Source organism: Temnothorax americanus, unplaced genomic scaffold (genome assembly GCF_048541705.1).
Source record: "Temnothorax americanus isolate GAGA-0224 unplaced genomic scaffold, ASM4854170v1 Scaffold148, whole genome shotgun sequence".
Lineage (NCBI taxonomy): Eukaryota > Metazoa > Arthropoda > Insecta > Hymenoptera > Formicidae > Temnothorax > Temnothorax americanus.
Genome location: NW_027509284.1, coordinates 226,207 through 242,241, shown reverse-complemented (window position 1 = coordinate 242,241; position 16,035 = coordinate 226,207). Strand labels below are relative to the sequence as shown.

The window sequence follows — 16,035 nt, the reverse complement described above, 5'->3', positions numbered from 1 at the left end:
ACGAACAATAGAGATGGAATGACAAAATAGCGCTGATAGGACGTGTAGTGCGCGACATGCGAGTCCTATCATAAGTTGTTTTTTGGCGCCATCTATTGTTGGCAATATTAAGAACTTAAATTCCCTAGCGGCGGAATTAAAATTATGTCAGGACATAATAAAAATCCATGATAAGTATTTGGAATACACGCTGCACCTCGAATATCAACAAAATTATGCTCAGTCGACGAGTTTTGACACGAAACGAAAGAATCTGGCAGAAAAATGCGGCGGTCTGCCCTGCAAAGCGAGATATTTAGCGTTAAAGTTGACGACTCTCAGACTAGAAAAAACTACGGAGCGCGCTATCTGGACCTCGTCATCGGCAACCTGGGACACGTGGACATCGAATTCAAGGTATTAATACACGTAGACACCGAAAACTACAGAGCGCGCTATCTGGACCTCATCATCGGCAACCTGGGACACGTGGACATCGAATTCAAGGTATCAATACACCTAGACACCGAAAACTACGGAGCGCGCTATCTGGACCTCGTCATCGGCAACCTGGGACACGTGGACATCGAATTCAAGGTATCAATACACCTAGACACCGAAAACTACGGAGCGCGCTATCTGGACCTCGTCATCGGCAACCTGGGACACGTGGACATCGAATTCAAGGTATTAATACACCTAGACACCGAAAACTACGGAGCGCGCTATCTGGACCTCGTCATCGGCAACCTGGGACACGTGGACATCGAATTCAAGGTATCAATACACCTAGACACCGAAAACTACGGAGCGCGCTATCTGGACCTCGTCATCGGCAACCTGGGACACGTGGACATCGAATTCAAGGTATCAATACACCTAGACACCGAAAACTACGGAGCGCGCTATCTGGACCTCGTCATCGGCAACCTGGGACACGTGGACATCGAATTCAAGGTATTAATACACCTAGACACCGAAAACTACGGAGCGCGCTATCTGGACCTCGTCATCGGCAACCTGGGACACGTGAACATCGAATTCAAGGTATCAATACACCTAGACACCGAAAACTACGGAGCGCGCTATCTGGACCTCGTCATCGGCAACCTGGGACACGTGGACATCGAATTCAAGGTATCAATACACCTAGACACCGAAAACTACGGAGCGCGCTATCTGGACCTCGTCATCGGCAACCTGGGACACGTGGACATCAAATTCAAGGTATCAATACACCTAGACACCGAAAACTACGGAGCGCGCTATCTGGACCTCGTCATCGGCAACCTGGGACACGTGGACATCGAATTCAAGGTATTAATACACCTAGACACCGAAAACTACGGAGCGCGCTATCTGGACCTCGTCATCGGCAACCTGGGACACGTGGACATCGAATTCAAGGTATCAATACACCTAGACACCGAAAACTACGGAGCGCGCTATCTGGACCTCGTCATCGGCAACCTGGGACACGTGGACATCGAATTCAAGGTATCAATACACCTAGACACCGAAAACTACGGAGCGCGCTATCTGGACCTCGTCATCGGCAACCTGGGACACGTAGACATCGAATTCAACGTACGATAACACCTGGATACCGAAAACTATGAAGCGCACTATCTGGACCTCGTCATCGGCAACCTGGGATACCTAGACATCGAATTCAAGCTTGATTCATAAAAATGGACTTAAAAATTCCCTAGCGGCAGAATTAAAATTATGTCTAGACATAATAAAAATTGGCTGAATTAAAATTATGTGTACACATAATTTTAATTCATTTTTATTATGTCAAGACATAATTTTAATTCATTTTTATTATGTCAAGACATAATAAAAATGAATTAAAATTATGTCTTGACATAATAAAAATTGGATGAATTAAAATTATGTCTGACATAAAAATAATTCCGCATTTTTATTATGTCAAGACATAATTTTAATTCATTTTTATTATGTCTTGACATAATAAAAATTGGCTGAATTAAAATTATGTGTACACATAATTTTAATTCATTTTTATTATGTCAAGACATAATTTTAATTCATTTTTATTATGTCAAGACATAATAAAAATGAATTAAAATTATGTCTTGACATAATAAAAATGCGGAATTATTTTTATGTCAGACATAATTTTAATTCATCCAATTTTTATTATGTCAAGACATAATTTTAATTCATTTTTATTATGTCTTGACATAATAAAAATGAATTAAAATTATGTGTACACGTAATTTTAATTCAGCCAATTTTTATTATGTCTAGACATAATAAAAATTGTATGAATTAAAATTATGTGTACACATAATAAAAATTGTATGAATTAAAATTATGGGTACACATAATAAAAATGCGGAATTATAATAAAAATTGGCTGAATTAAAATTATGTGTAGACATAATAAAAATTGTATGAATTAAAATTATGTGTACACATAATAAAAATGCGGATTTATTTTTATGTCAGACATAATTTTAATTCATCCAATTTTTATTATGTCTAGACATAATTTTAATTCAAAATTTAAAAGAAATATGTGTTTAAACATCATTTTCATTCGGTGCATTAAAATTATGTCATAACATAATTTTAATTCTCAATTTTTAATTATGTCTAGACATAATAAAAATTGGCTGAATTAAAATTATGTGTAGACATAATAAAAATGGGTTGAATTAAAATTATGTGTACACAATTTTAATTCATTTTTATTCTAGACATAATAAAGTCTAGACATAATAAAAATGAATTAAAATTATGTGTACACATAATTTTAATTCAACCCATTTTTATTATGTCAAGACATAATAAAAATTGGATGAATTAAAATTATGTCTTGACATAATAAAAATGAATTAAAATTATGTCTTGACATAATAAAAATGAATTAAAATTATGTGTACACATAATTTTAATTCATTTTTATTATGTCTAGACATAATTTTAATTCGTCAATTTTTATTATGTCTAGACATAATTTTAATTCATTATTAAGAATCGCAATTTTTCTGAAAACAATTATTTTTTGAAACTTTTATATTGAGTATAATTTTATTTATGCTATTAAAAAGTAAAACGGCATGCCATACTACCGTGTCTCTTGATATTTTGTAAAAATACAAGAATGCAGTTCAATAACTTTCCTAGCAATATTCGAAGAAGTATTAGATTCCTTATTTTTAGTGATGAATTATATTCTATATTTATGTTATAGATAGCATATTACGGTGTTTTGTGCAGCATCTCCATCAGTGCTGAGATGGAAGAAGTTTATTTACAATACAAATTGCTGTTTCCGTGTCCTTCAGGTAAGTTGCTAATTAATAAACTATTCGTACGTATATACTGCAATACGTATACTCATGAGATTTGACATTTCTACTAAAGAGTTTTTCTGTATACGAATTTATAATATATAATACTATTTATTAACATTTTCAAACGCCTATTTAGGTATAAGAGAACTGAGAGCCGCATATCTTATGCATTTATAGCAATTTACATAGCAGGCCTGTTATTGAGCACTAAAAAAGAATTCATTAACAAAACACGAGATTCTTTTAAGCGAGAGTTGATTATAATTTTCTCCGCTATTAGAATCTTGTGAAATGTTATGAAAACATCAACGATCATCTTTTATCTTCCTGACTTTTTGGGAAATTGATCCTTTACTCTCAAAGCGTGTTTGTACAATGCCATTTATTGTCCATCACAAGCAGTCAAAACAAGAATCTACAAAGAGCAACATTATGTATTAAATATATATATATATATATATATATATATATATATACAATAAATGACGTAAATAAATTAAAAGTTTATTTACACAAAATTGTATTCTTTTAATCATAATGATCATTTATATATGAACCTCTGTTTCTTGATAGTTAAACTACAATTTCTAGTGTATATACATTAAAAGAGATTGATTCAAATGTTTAGAATATCAAAATGGACTGTTAATCAAATAATCATTATAATCAAAAAATTTTATCGATCGGATGATATACGATAGATACTAAACTGGATTGTAAATCGCTGTATAAACGTAGTCTATTATAATTGTAAAATCATGGTAATGATTTCTTATTAAAACACGTTTTTCTTTGTTTCTTTACAATTTATATCTTTATTGAACATTTTTATAAAATGTACTTATCGTGTTGTATAATGTATTCGGCGAAACGTTAGAAAAATAATACCACATGGCAGCGCATTATACATTTATACATATACTTATGTATCTATACCTAGAAAGACTATCAAATTATCTTTGGTCATGTATCTCTAGCACAAAAGGTAAAATCTATGTATTTAATTACAATGAGCTGCATATATTACGCATAAACAACTTTAGGAACTAGAACCTTTATTTACATTTTGAAAGGTACTTAATCGTTATAAAAATAAAATAGAAAAAGATGAAAAAAATGTCTTCCGCTCTGAACTAACTTACAGAAAAATAAAAATAATTTTAAACAAAAGATTTGCATTTCTGTCGCACTGACAACGAATTTACATTTATAACGTCGTTAGTTCTCGTCTCTTTGTAGACTATTTGATAAGGACAATTACATATAAAAAAAATTAGTTTAAACTCATGTGGACACCGCCATAGTACATAACTGTGCTTATAATAAAGACGAAACTGAAATATATAAGTGTAATTGCAAAAATATGAATGTCACAATAAAAACAATACCAATATAAAAAATGCTTTCTTATGCTAAGACATTTCAGAAGCAGACAGCTTCTTACGGGTTTTCTAACTCTAAAATATTTTTTACAAATATAATATCGCATATCGGACATCGATAACGTTCCAAACGTTCGATGCATTAAACGCAACAGCAAAATGACCACGGAGTACAAAAATACAAAAGGGTTTTTATCAAACTTGACAGTTTGAATTATTCAGCTTTTGTAATGCTTGCCGTCCATTTGTCTGCAGCTGTTGATCAATTCTAGGTAAAACCAATTTTGGAAATTTTGTCATATCAATACTCCGCTCAGGTATGTTTCCGTGTTCATTGTAAGAGTTTTCTATAAGTAAGAAATAATGCAACAATAAGTATACAAAATTTTGTTTAATGCAATAGCATAATAAACGTGAAAGAAAAGTGGAATTTGAAAATTTAGTTGTAAAAAAATTAAAAAATAGAAATATCAATAAAAATAAAAAAAATAAAATTATGTAGTTGACCACACAAAGGTATTTGCGTGTGTTCTTTATTAAACAATTTTAATATATATATATTCTATAAAATATATTAAAGAGAAGAAAAAGAAAAGTTATGGCATAAGTAAGCTTTTGTGTTTGACCTGCTTCGCACTATTTAAAAGTCTAATTTTTTTCAAGTTATTGCAGAAGAAGAAGGGCCATGTATTTTACAAGTTTCCTATCTGCATGTTTCAAAAATTTGAAGATACGTATAAAAAATTTGGAAACTTATATCTTCTATTGTATAAACTGATTCTACACTTTAATATATATTGAATCAAGAATATAAAAACTTTGGCCTTTTTCAACAAGTAATTCCACTAATATTTAGGAAATTAGTTTTTATTTATATGTACAAAGACTAAATTTAATTATAAATACAGACTGAATTTGTGAGATTGAAAAATACTTGACGTTTTCGGATATTCGATTTTTTCTTTACAAGAACTATGTACTAGTAATAATGAAGAAAGTGATTTAAGAAAAACTTAATAATGCGTGCTACGTAATTTCACTAGATTTAAAATATCTGAAATTTGTGAATAAAACATTAAAATTATACGTTACCTTTGTCGGCGGTTAACAGTTTTTTTCTTCTTTTTGTTTGTTTTGTTTTTTTTATTTGTTTTGTTCTTTTTGAACGTTTTACGGGTACACAGTTTTCTCCTTCATAATGAAGTAATCCTTCTTGTACTGGTTCTTCCTTTGCTATGTTTTCATCAATGTTACTGTCAGTATTACTATTAGTATTATTGGACAATGTATTTAATTTTGTTTTGGAGGTCACATCTTCATCAGATTTTGATGTATCCGCCTGACTGTCATCTTCAATATCTAAAATGAAATGCGATTAATATTAATTTTTATAATAACAAATACAAAAAGTATCATAAAAAATGCAGTAAAAAATCAAAAAAATCTTATTCTTTATTAATAACACTTGGAAAACAAAATTTAATTCGTGTTTAATTGAAATATGTATTTAATATTATAATTACATAAGCTAGGATTCTTAACCAATAGTACTGCAAGAAGTAAACTAAAATCAGAATGTAGTGTAGATGGTTACTTATGTTACTAAATTATGTGAAAACTGGTTCAAAAATTTTAGATTTCTAAACATTTTTTATTGAGGGCATTGTGTATAAATATTTGTACATTATTATATTTGTAATAATTTTATATTTAGATGTTGTGTTTAGTATTATGTTAAATATTATTTTTACTATTAGGAATAGAGACATACCTTTGAAAATTAATTTATCATTTTGATAAAAATTTTCACATCCGTCACAGAATAGGTGTAAAAAGCATTGAAGACTTATTCTGCAAACAATAAAAAGTACAATTTAATACATCATTTATGAAGAAGTATAAAAATGCAAATATGTAATAAATGTATATATAGAAGCATGTGCGCATTCGATGCACACAAACTTAACATTAAAACAAATTATTTAAAAATGAAATGTTACATGTATCAAAACATACTTTACTAATTAATTACTTGACATACTTTAAAAAACTTTAATACGACTTTGTTACAAACCTGCAATTTGTAAAATGTCTTTGAGCCTCTAGTATTTTATGATCTCGCGTTTTATTTTTAATATTGGTACGACATCCAATGTTCTCGCCTGCTTGTAGACGTTTTAGTTTTATTTCTTCATCAACAATTATTTTTTGTAGATTATCTGTAAGTAGAAAGTTATATAAAGCTTGTTCATTTTATTCTTTAAATAAAACAAAAGAAGTATTAATAATAACATTACCTAAGAAATTCCAAATATTTCCTTTTCTGATTCTTTTTCCTACTATGTTATGAAAGCTTTCTGTTATATTATTTGTCCTCACAGGACAATCATAAACGCTAACTTTTGACGCTAATGGTAGCCAAGTTTTGCGTATATAATTTAAAAAGTCACAGATAGCAGGATATTCAGTGTAAATCTGATTAGCTTCCAGTTGTATTAGAGAAAATGCTTCTTCAAAGTAGTTAGAAGGAATTAATGCCATTGTCATAGTCATGGACAAAATATTTCTTGGTGCATCCGTTAATCCTAATCGTCTCCAGTAACGCGAAAGTGCTTGTAAAAAAATGTTCGTGTATTCTTGTTTGCCATAACATCTAGAAACGTTGGCGACTTCTCTGCTTTGTTAGTGTTTTCCACTTACAAGGGGACTTACAGCTTAACGTGGATTCCGAACCACAGATATGCCTTAAGATGAGGGTACATCTTGAGACTCATTTTAAGACATATCTGTAGTTCGGAATCCGCGTTAAACTGTAGGTTCCCTTGTAAGTGGGAAACATTAATAAGGCAACGAGTATTTTTCTCTAAGATACTCTCGCTGGTTTCCCGTTGCTTTGCGAGAGGAGAACCATGTGAGACATTAAACAAGCTACAATGTCCTCTATGTCGTGTATAATAATTTTTATTTGTTAATAATAATAATTTAGTAAACTACCATACCTGATTAAAGTGAAACCAGCATCCATGTGCCTCTGCTGTTGGAAATTGTTCACTCATTGCTTTCATGGCAGCCGTCTCATAATCGCTCATTAAAAATACCTGATTAAAGTGAAACCAGCATCCATGTGCCTCTGCTGTCGGAAATTGTTCACTCATTGCTTTCATGGCAGCCGTCTCATAATCGCTCATTAAAAACTTGATATTGTTTTTGTTGTTCCTACGTCGAGTCGGTGTGCGATCTTCAATAATTTGAGACACAAATGTAGAGTGGAAATAATACACATTTATTGTGTCCAAAAATACAGTAATATGTGAACGATGCTTAAAAGGGAATTGTAAACTGAAAACTGTTAACTGAATGTATTAACGTAAGTATGTGCATCGATCAATCAAGTATTCGAGAAGAAGTAACGTGAAGAACATAAACCATGTAGGGTATAGATAAAGAAATAAAGGTAGAAGGGAAGCGGTGCTCTCCATAGCGCCCTCCATTACAGCGCCCTCCCTCGAAAACTCAGAGGACTCATCTCAGTTCACAACACTCCCACTGAGGCCTCTGGGTCCTTGGATAGTTTGTCCGTTAAATGATTGAATCTCGGCTTGGGTAGACCCTTGGTCATCAAGTCAGCTAACTGATTTTCCGTAGGGCAATACTTTACAGTAATTTTCTTGAACTCAGCGACCTTTCTGATATATTTGTACTTAATGTCGACGTGCTTGGTCCTTTGATGGAAAATTGGATTCAAGCTGAGTGCAATCGCAGCTTGATTGTCAACGTTCAAAGTAATGGCTGGTATCATCTCTTCAGGAATCCTCTTATATGCTGCAATCATCTGTCTCAGCCATTCCACCTCTTGAGTTGCTTGAGATGCTGCCACCGGTTCTGCCTTTGCTGTAGATAGGGTTACAATTTTCTGTCGTCTTGAAGCCCACGCTATCGGTCCTCCATTCAAAATGGCAACATATCCTGTAGTTGAGCGTCGTTCGTCTTCATCTCCTGCAAAATCTGCGTCTGAGTAGCAGATTAACTCTTGACTTGATCTCGTACAGCTATATGTAATTCCTTCACTGGTTGTTTGCTTAAGATATCTTAATATCCGCTTTGTTGCTGTCCAATGTTCTTGTCCGGGATTTTGCAGCAAACTGTAGAGATCCGATCAAGCTGCTGTAGGGATACTTTTATGGATCCAACACCTCATCATTCTTTTCGGGACTCATTTTTCTAGACAGTTTGACATTTGAATCAATCGGTGTAGATATGCCTTTAGCTTCACTCATCCCGTATCTATCAATCAATTTTTGAATATATGTCGCTTGATGGATTTTAATTGTTTTCTCGTGGTAGTCTCGTTCTATTTCTATACCTACAAAGTAGTTCGGCTTACTCACTTTGATTTCGAACTCTTCATTCAGCTTCTGCAAGAAAAGCTGTAGGATCCTGGCAGACTTGCAGATCACCAGGCCATCATCCACGTAAAGAGCAAGGTATAGTATCTCTGACTCCATCTCACCGATGTAGATGCAGTCGTCAGCATCTGACTTTTGCATGTTGAGTTTCTGAAGAGTATCATCAAGCCTATCGTTCCAGCAGTGTGGAGACTGCTTTAAACCATAAAGTGATCGTTGAAGCTTCACAATACGTTTGTCTTCAGGCCATGGTCCGGGTGGCAATTTGATCCAGATATCCTCTTTCAGTTCTCCATACAGGAAAGCAGTCCTCACATCAAACTGCTGAATTTCAAGATCCTCAGCCGCGGCCATTGATAATAAGAAACGAATGCTCTCATATCGCACAACAGGAGCATAGGTGTCCACATAATCAACTCTGTATTGCTGAGAAAAGCCTCTTGCAACTAGCCGTGCTTTATATCGATCTGGTTCACTTGGTGTTACTTTTCTCTTGAAGATCCACTTGCAGCTTATTATCTTCTTATCTGCTGGTTTTGGCGCGTTGAACCATGTTTTATTTCGTTTATGTGCCGAGACTTTTTCGTGTATTGCTTTCTTCCAGTGTGCCGCTTCCACACCATTTACAACATCTTCATACGTTCTTGGTTCGGCTTCTGCAATGTTTGCTTGATAGCAAGAGAGACGTTCAGGTTTCTTAAGAGTTTTCCGATCACGCAGTTTTCGTCTATTGCTGTCTTCAACACCCTTACTAGTGCTTTCCTCTTCAGCTTCCTCAGTTGCGTCTTCATAATCATCCTCTTCATTTTCCGTCTCTTTTTGTCTATCTTTTGATATATCATCTGTTTCTTCATCTTCGAATAGTAAACGAACATTTTTCTACTTCTTCTGCTCCCACTGTTTTCAGAAATGGATAATATTGTAACTCCTTATCGATTTTTACACTCGCTGCCACTGTAATTTTCTGACTCTTCGGATCAAATAGCCGATAATTTTCTGAATTACCTTCATAACCAACAAAAATCATTTTGGTTGCTTTCTGATTTAATTTCCGTCGTTGACTTTCTGGCACGTGAGCATAAGCGACGCAACCGAATACTTTAACGTTTGACAAGTTCGGTTTCTTCTTGGTCCATCTCTCCAACGGTGACATGTTGCTCTTGCTTGTCGGTGTTCTGTTTAATATATAGGCAGCCATTCGTACCGCCTCTGCCCACAAATATTTTGGCAAATGTCGGCCATACAACATTGAGCGGATCATTTCATTAATTGTCCGGATGCCTCTTTCCGCTTTGCCATTTTGTTCTGGGTTGTAGGGAGCAGAAGTTTGATGTTCAATTCCTCGAGCTTTTAGGAACTTTTTAAAGTGGTCGTTCACATATTCTCGTCCATTATCAGTCTTCAGTACTTTAATCTCCTGTTTAAACCAATTTCGTACAATATTTGCATATTCAACAAATTTTTCGAATACATCTGCTTTACTTGGTACCGCGTATATGTGTCGATACTCACGCGCATCATCCTTAAATACTACATAGTATTTAGCTCCGTTGAACGCTGTAGTAGGAAATGGTCCGCATACGTCCGAATGAACGAACTCTCCCGGTTCGTAATGCTTATCTTCTCGAGACTTGAATGATTTACGTTTTGCCTTACCAAAAATGCATGCTTTACATTCAAAGTTCTGCAAGTCTTTTTCGCGGATTCCAACAGAAGGATTTTCTTTTACCAGTTTCTTCATTGTAGACAAGCCAATGTGCCCCAGCTTTTCGTGCCACAATTTCAGCTTATTAACCTTTTCCTCTGCAGTGTTGCTTCTGCGATAGTCGGTTTTCTAAATAACATAGTATAAAGATTGTTATTTCGTTTTGCAACAGCATATACCTTACCGTTTTTGGTCACTTTCATATGTGACTTCTCCGACTCGATTTTATATCCTTGATTAGTGCACTGCGAAAAAGAGAAAAGGTTTGTACGTAAATCTGGAACACAAAGAACATTTTTCAAACGACACGGTTTCCATGTGCCATTTACCAGTGCTTCATCCTTTATGTCACCCTTGCCAATAATGGGCACACGACTTTTGTCACCTAATTTGATAAAAGTCATGTCTGCTTTATGCAAGTTCTCGAACATCGTCTTATCACAAGCCATGTGATACGATGCTCCACTATCAGCTAGCCATACTTGTTCGTCTTCCGAAAGGTTCTCTTCTGCAACGTGTGCACGAGCGAAGAATACAGCATCCATTGTATTCTCTTCTTCTTTCTGTGATTGCTTACTCTTGATGTCTTTTCCGGAGGCGTTAGACTTCTTCTTCTCTTCCTTTTCTTTATCTGCTTTGAATTTGGTGCATTCAAATTTTCTGTGTCAAATTTACTTACAGTAAAAGCATTTGCCTTCAAATTTACTTTTGACATTTTTACCAGAAAACTTCTTATGTTCTTTACTTTTATGAGTCGAACTAGATCCTGTCGACGTTGCCAATGCTAGAACTTCCTCTTCTTGAGACAAGATCATTTCTTCTGCGGCAATCAATTCAGCTTCTAGGTTAGACAAATTCTTGTCAGCCTTTGACTTGGAATTCCAGCCAAACAGAAAACCACTGTATTTAACTGTTGGCAATCCTTCAATTATGATAGTCTGCAACATACCATCTGAAACTCCTCTGTCACCTGCACTCTCAAGCTACGCTGCCACGTTTCGAGCCTCCGCTATGTAATCTCTAACCTTTTGAACTGTATTGAGCTTGAGATTGTGAAGCTTCTTCTGCAACATCGTGATCTGTTCTTCTGATTTCTTTTCATACAGATTGCAAACCTTCTACCACATTTCTTTTGCTGTCTTACAGTGAAGAATGTGTTTAGTAATGAGCCTGTCGACCGTCGATGCAATGCAATAACGAGCTTCGCTATCTTTCTTACGCCAAATTTTCAGTTCAGCCACTTTCGTTTCGTCTTCTGGCTGTCTCAATTCCCCGTTGACGACTTCTAGAATCTCCTTCTTCTCAAACAACAGCGACATGCTGAATTTCCAAAATTCGAAGTTGTCATTAGTAAGCTTGTCTATTGTGACTATATCTTTATCCGTCATTTGGCTCGTTACCTCTATCGTAATCACGTAGTATCTATCCCGTATCCCGTCGGTCTTTTCCACTCGATGCCTTCTTTGTGTCCTACTGCGCAATGGAAGGTTCTGGGCCCATAACCTGTTGTTCCTACGTCGAGTCGGTGTGCGATCTTCAATAATTTGAGACACAAATGTAGAGTGGAAATAATACACATTTATTGTGTCCGAAAATATAGTAATATGTGAACGATGCTTAAAAGGGAATTGTAAACTGAAAACTGTTAACTGAATGTATTAACGTAAGTATGTGCATCGATCGATCAAGTATTCGAGAAGAAGTAACGTGAAGAACATAAACCATTTAGGGTATAGATAAAGAAATAAAGGTAGAAGGGAAGCGGTGCTCTCCATAGCGCCCTCCATTACAGCGCCCTCCCTCGAAGACTCAGAGGACTCATCTCAGTTCACAACAGTTTTCAAGTGTTGGTACTAATTCGACAATTTTTTTCCATATAGCTGTATACATATTACTAGAGCGACATTCGCAGAGGATAAAAATCGTAGCAACACCCTTAAAAATTTAAGAAACATATGTATATATCTATATATATAAAGGAAGATGTCCTGACTGACTGACTGACTCATCAACCCCCAGCCCAAACCCCTGAACTTAAAAACTTCAAATTTGGAGAGTGTATTCCTTTCGTGACGTAAGCACCCACTAAGAAAGAAATTTTAAAAATTCAACTCCTAAGGGGGTGGAAAAGGGTAAAATGTGTTTTCACGATTTTCTCAATATCTCCTGAGTCCGATGAGATATCGACTTGGTTTTTGCCTACGAAGGTTACCCATACAAGTGCTTAAAAATATAAATCAAGATTTTGCCCTAATCAATCTCTAAAGAAGCAAATTACTGAATTATAGAATCCTTCGTTTCCTTTTTTTTCGTTAAATTTACTTCGTTTCTTCGTTAAAATTACTTCGTACTTTCGTTAACATTACTTAAAAATCATAATTATTAAAAGAGAAAAAAACATTAAAGACCGGTAAATGATAGAACTCGATGAAAAATATGCTTTGGTTAGGGAACTGAGCTAATGTAATGATTTTTCGATAATTATATGCACATCGACTTTTATGCATGTAGTTAAAGTAAATTTTGCCCGATTAAAACTGCGTCGAGAATACATCGCTCCCGATCAACCCGTTCATCACAATATAATACAATCAATTATTTATCAGTTATACCATGTTTATTTTCCGGCGCTTTTAGTTCAATAACATTATAATTTTTACTAATTGTCAGTTAATTTTAGCAAAATTACAAAATGCGAAATGGCCCCTTATCTGGAAACTCTCTCTTAGAAAGAACATGAGGGTACACTTGAGAGACAATGTCTCTGCTGGGCAATTCTCCGAACTCCTACTCAAAATAGGGGATGGAAAATATCCCGAGTCTGAGGGAAAGGTGATTATCCCTGAAGGCCTAGGCTTAGTAGTGACAACTTTAGAATATCTTATCTATATATATAAAGGAAGATGTCCTGACTGACTCACTGACTCATCAACGCCCAGCCAAAACCCCTGAACCGAATTTTTACCAAAAGTATATGAAATAGGGGTAGAATTTTCCGGGGAGTGCTATAAAGTGTATAATTTTCCGTTATCGATTTTTTTAGAAACTGGTACGGAAATTTTTTCAATTTTTCGGGAATTTCCTGACCGAATCTTAAAGAAGTAAGGGTAGAATTTTACGGGAAGCGCCATGATGTGTACAATTTTTGTTACAGATTTTTTTGGAAACCGGTTTTTTTAATTTTTCCAATTTTTCGGGAAATAATTAATTGAATCTCAAAGAATTACACATGAAGTAGGGGAAGAATTTCCCGAGAACTGCTATAAAGTGTACTATTTTTGGTTACTGATCTTTTTGGAAACCGGTTCCGAATGACCGAATTTCAAAGAATTGTACATAAAGTAGGGGTTGAATTTCCCGGGGAGTGCTATAAAATATATAATTTTTTGTTGTCGATTTTTTTGGAAAAGGAGAGGAAGAAGGAGAGAGAGAGGGAAAGAGAGAGGGGGGATAGGGGAGGGGTAAGAGAGAGAGAGAGAGAGAGAGAGAGAGAGAGAGAGAGAGAGAGAGGAGAGGGAGAGAGACAGAGACAGAGACAGAGACAGAGACAGAGACAGAGACAGAGACAGAGACAGAGACAGAGACAGAGACAGAGACAGAGACAGAGACAGAGACAGAGACAGAGACAGAGACAGAGGGAGAGGGAGAGGGAGAGGGAGAGGGAGAGGGAGAGGGAGAGGGAGAGGGAGAGGGAGAGGGAGAGGGAGAGGGAGAGGAAGAGAGAGAGAGAGAGAGAGAGAGAGAGAGAGAGAGGGAGGGAGGGAGAAAGAGAGAGAGAGACTATTTGCGTGTCTTAATACACATGTTCTCCGGGGCGAAGCCTGGCGGGGCATGCTAGTATATATATATAATTTTATTGTATAACTACAATATACGTACTACGTTTGTATGTCGGATATGAATAGTGTACATTTGACTCATTAGTGGCACACGTGGAATGATCTAAAAACAGAAAATTATATTATTTATATCACATTATTTTATCTAAGATTATTTTCCAGCTAACAAGACAAGTCGACACAAGTATCATTCTGTTTTTGTTCAATATCCAATAAGCAATAAAAACAAAATAATTCGTATGTCGATTTGTGTGGCTAGCTGGAAAGCAACCACAAAATATAGAAAAATAAGTATTTAATCTATTGCACATGAACTTACATTAAATGTTCCATCTACATAAAGTTCCGTTGACTTTCCTAATTCATGTAAGAGTTTATCAGTTGTAAATATTAATGCTATTTTTCCATCATTACAAGTAACACTGTCTTTATAAAATCCTTTAAGAGGTACATATGTTGATAAACTCGTAGCAAGAGTCTTCATGTCTTTTGGCAAACATGGGCGAAGTTTAATTCTTTCACGGTACAATGTACACTTTACTGTAGCATATGACAATGTTGTGGCTTCTTCAGGATACCTGCATATTAAGTTTACAAGCAATTACAAATTGTATTAGCCAAGGAATAATTATTTATTTCTAAAGTTAATGAAAAGAGCCAAAATTATGCATTATATTGATTACTATGAAAAACAAAATCAAATCAAATTAACAAATAAAAAATATCAGAGATAGAAGAAAAAGCATTTAAAAGCATAATAAAATTAATATTTTTTATCTTTAAGTATATAAAATTAATTTTTACAACTTTATATTTATGTTAAATCACTGACATGTGTAAAATTAATTGGCAGAAAAAGTAGAATTTAATGTTATAAAAGTGAAATTCCGCAAAGAAATTTTCATACAGCACGTCTAAAGCTGTCTATTAATAATTATATTAATTTAAAGGACTTTGCGCGCTAGATTTCACTCATATAACATGTTCCTGCAAGTTAATTTCACACATGTCAAATGATGTAACTGAAGTCGTAACGACTTTGAGACTTAGGACAGACGAGCAAGCGACGATGCTACATGTATCTGTAATGTGGATATTTAATGCTGTGCGTTCTCTAATGGAAGTTTAGTCATACTACGTCGTCATGAATTTAACGTGCATGCAACCACGCATACAAACATGTGCTACATTTCTCATTTTGAAATAAAAATAAATAAAAAGATAATGCTTATTCCATTTAAACAATCCTTCTTTTAGTAAGTACTAAATATTTAGTATAGGTAAGCAACTAGTAGTATATACTATGTATGTATATATATATATATATATATATATATATATATATATATATATATATATATATATATATATATATATATTTACTATATGTATACG

General features: G+C 34.5%; 1 protein-coding gene across 1 annotated transcript; it reads right to left on the bottom strand.

The window, feature by feature from the left end:
- Positions 1–4,255: 4,255 nt before the first annotated feature.
- On the bottom strand, positions 4,256–15,957 carry LOC143894922 (uncharacterized). The gene is made up of 11 exons (XM_077401601.1): positions 14,960–15,957; positions 14,681–14,743; positions 12,656–12,736; positions 9,724–9,728; positions 7,690–7,906; positions 7,403–7,581; positions 6,988–7,343; positions 6,765–6,909; positions 6,462–6,541; positions 5,783–6,049; positions 4,256–5,037 (listed from the first exon to the last, which is right to left on the bottom strand). The coding sequence occupies exons 1-11, from the start codon at positions 15,122–15,124 to the stop codon at positions 4,886–4,888; spliced, it is 1,710 nt and encodes a 569-aa protein (XP_077257727.1). The 5' UTR covers positions 15,125–15,957; the 3' UTR covers positions 4,256–4,885.
- Between the last annotated feature and the right edge of the window lie 78 nt (positions 15,958–16,035).

Excerpts from the sequence above, each read along its gene's own strand:
- LOC143894922 (XM_077401601.1), bottom strand. The coding sequence starts at position 15,124 with ATGAAGACTCTTGCTACGAGTTTATCAACATATGTACCTCTTAAAGGA. Across the intron at positions 7,582-7,689 it reads GCTGGTTTCACTTTAATCAG|CAACGGGAAACCAGCGAGAG; the intron begins GTATGGTAGTTT and ends CCTCTCGCAAAG. Across the intron at positions 7,344-7,402 it reads TTCGGAATCCACGTTAAGCT|ATGTTATGGCAAACAAGAAT; the intron begins GTAAGTCCCCTT and ends CAACGTTTCTAG.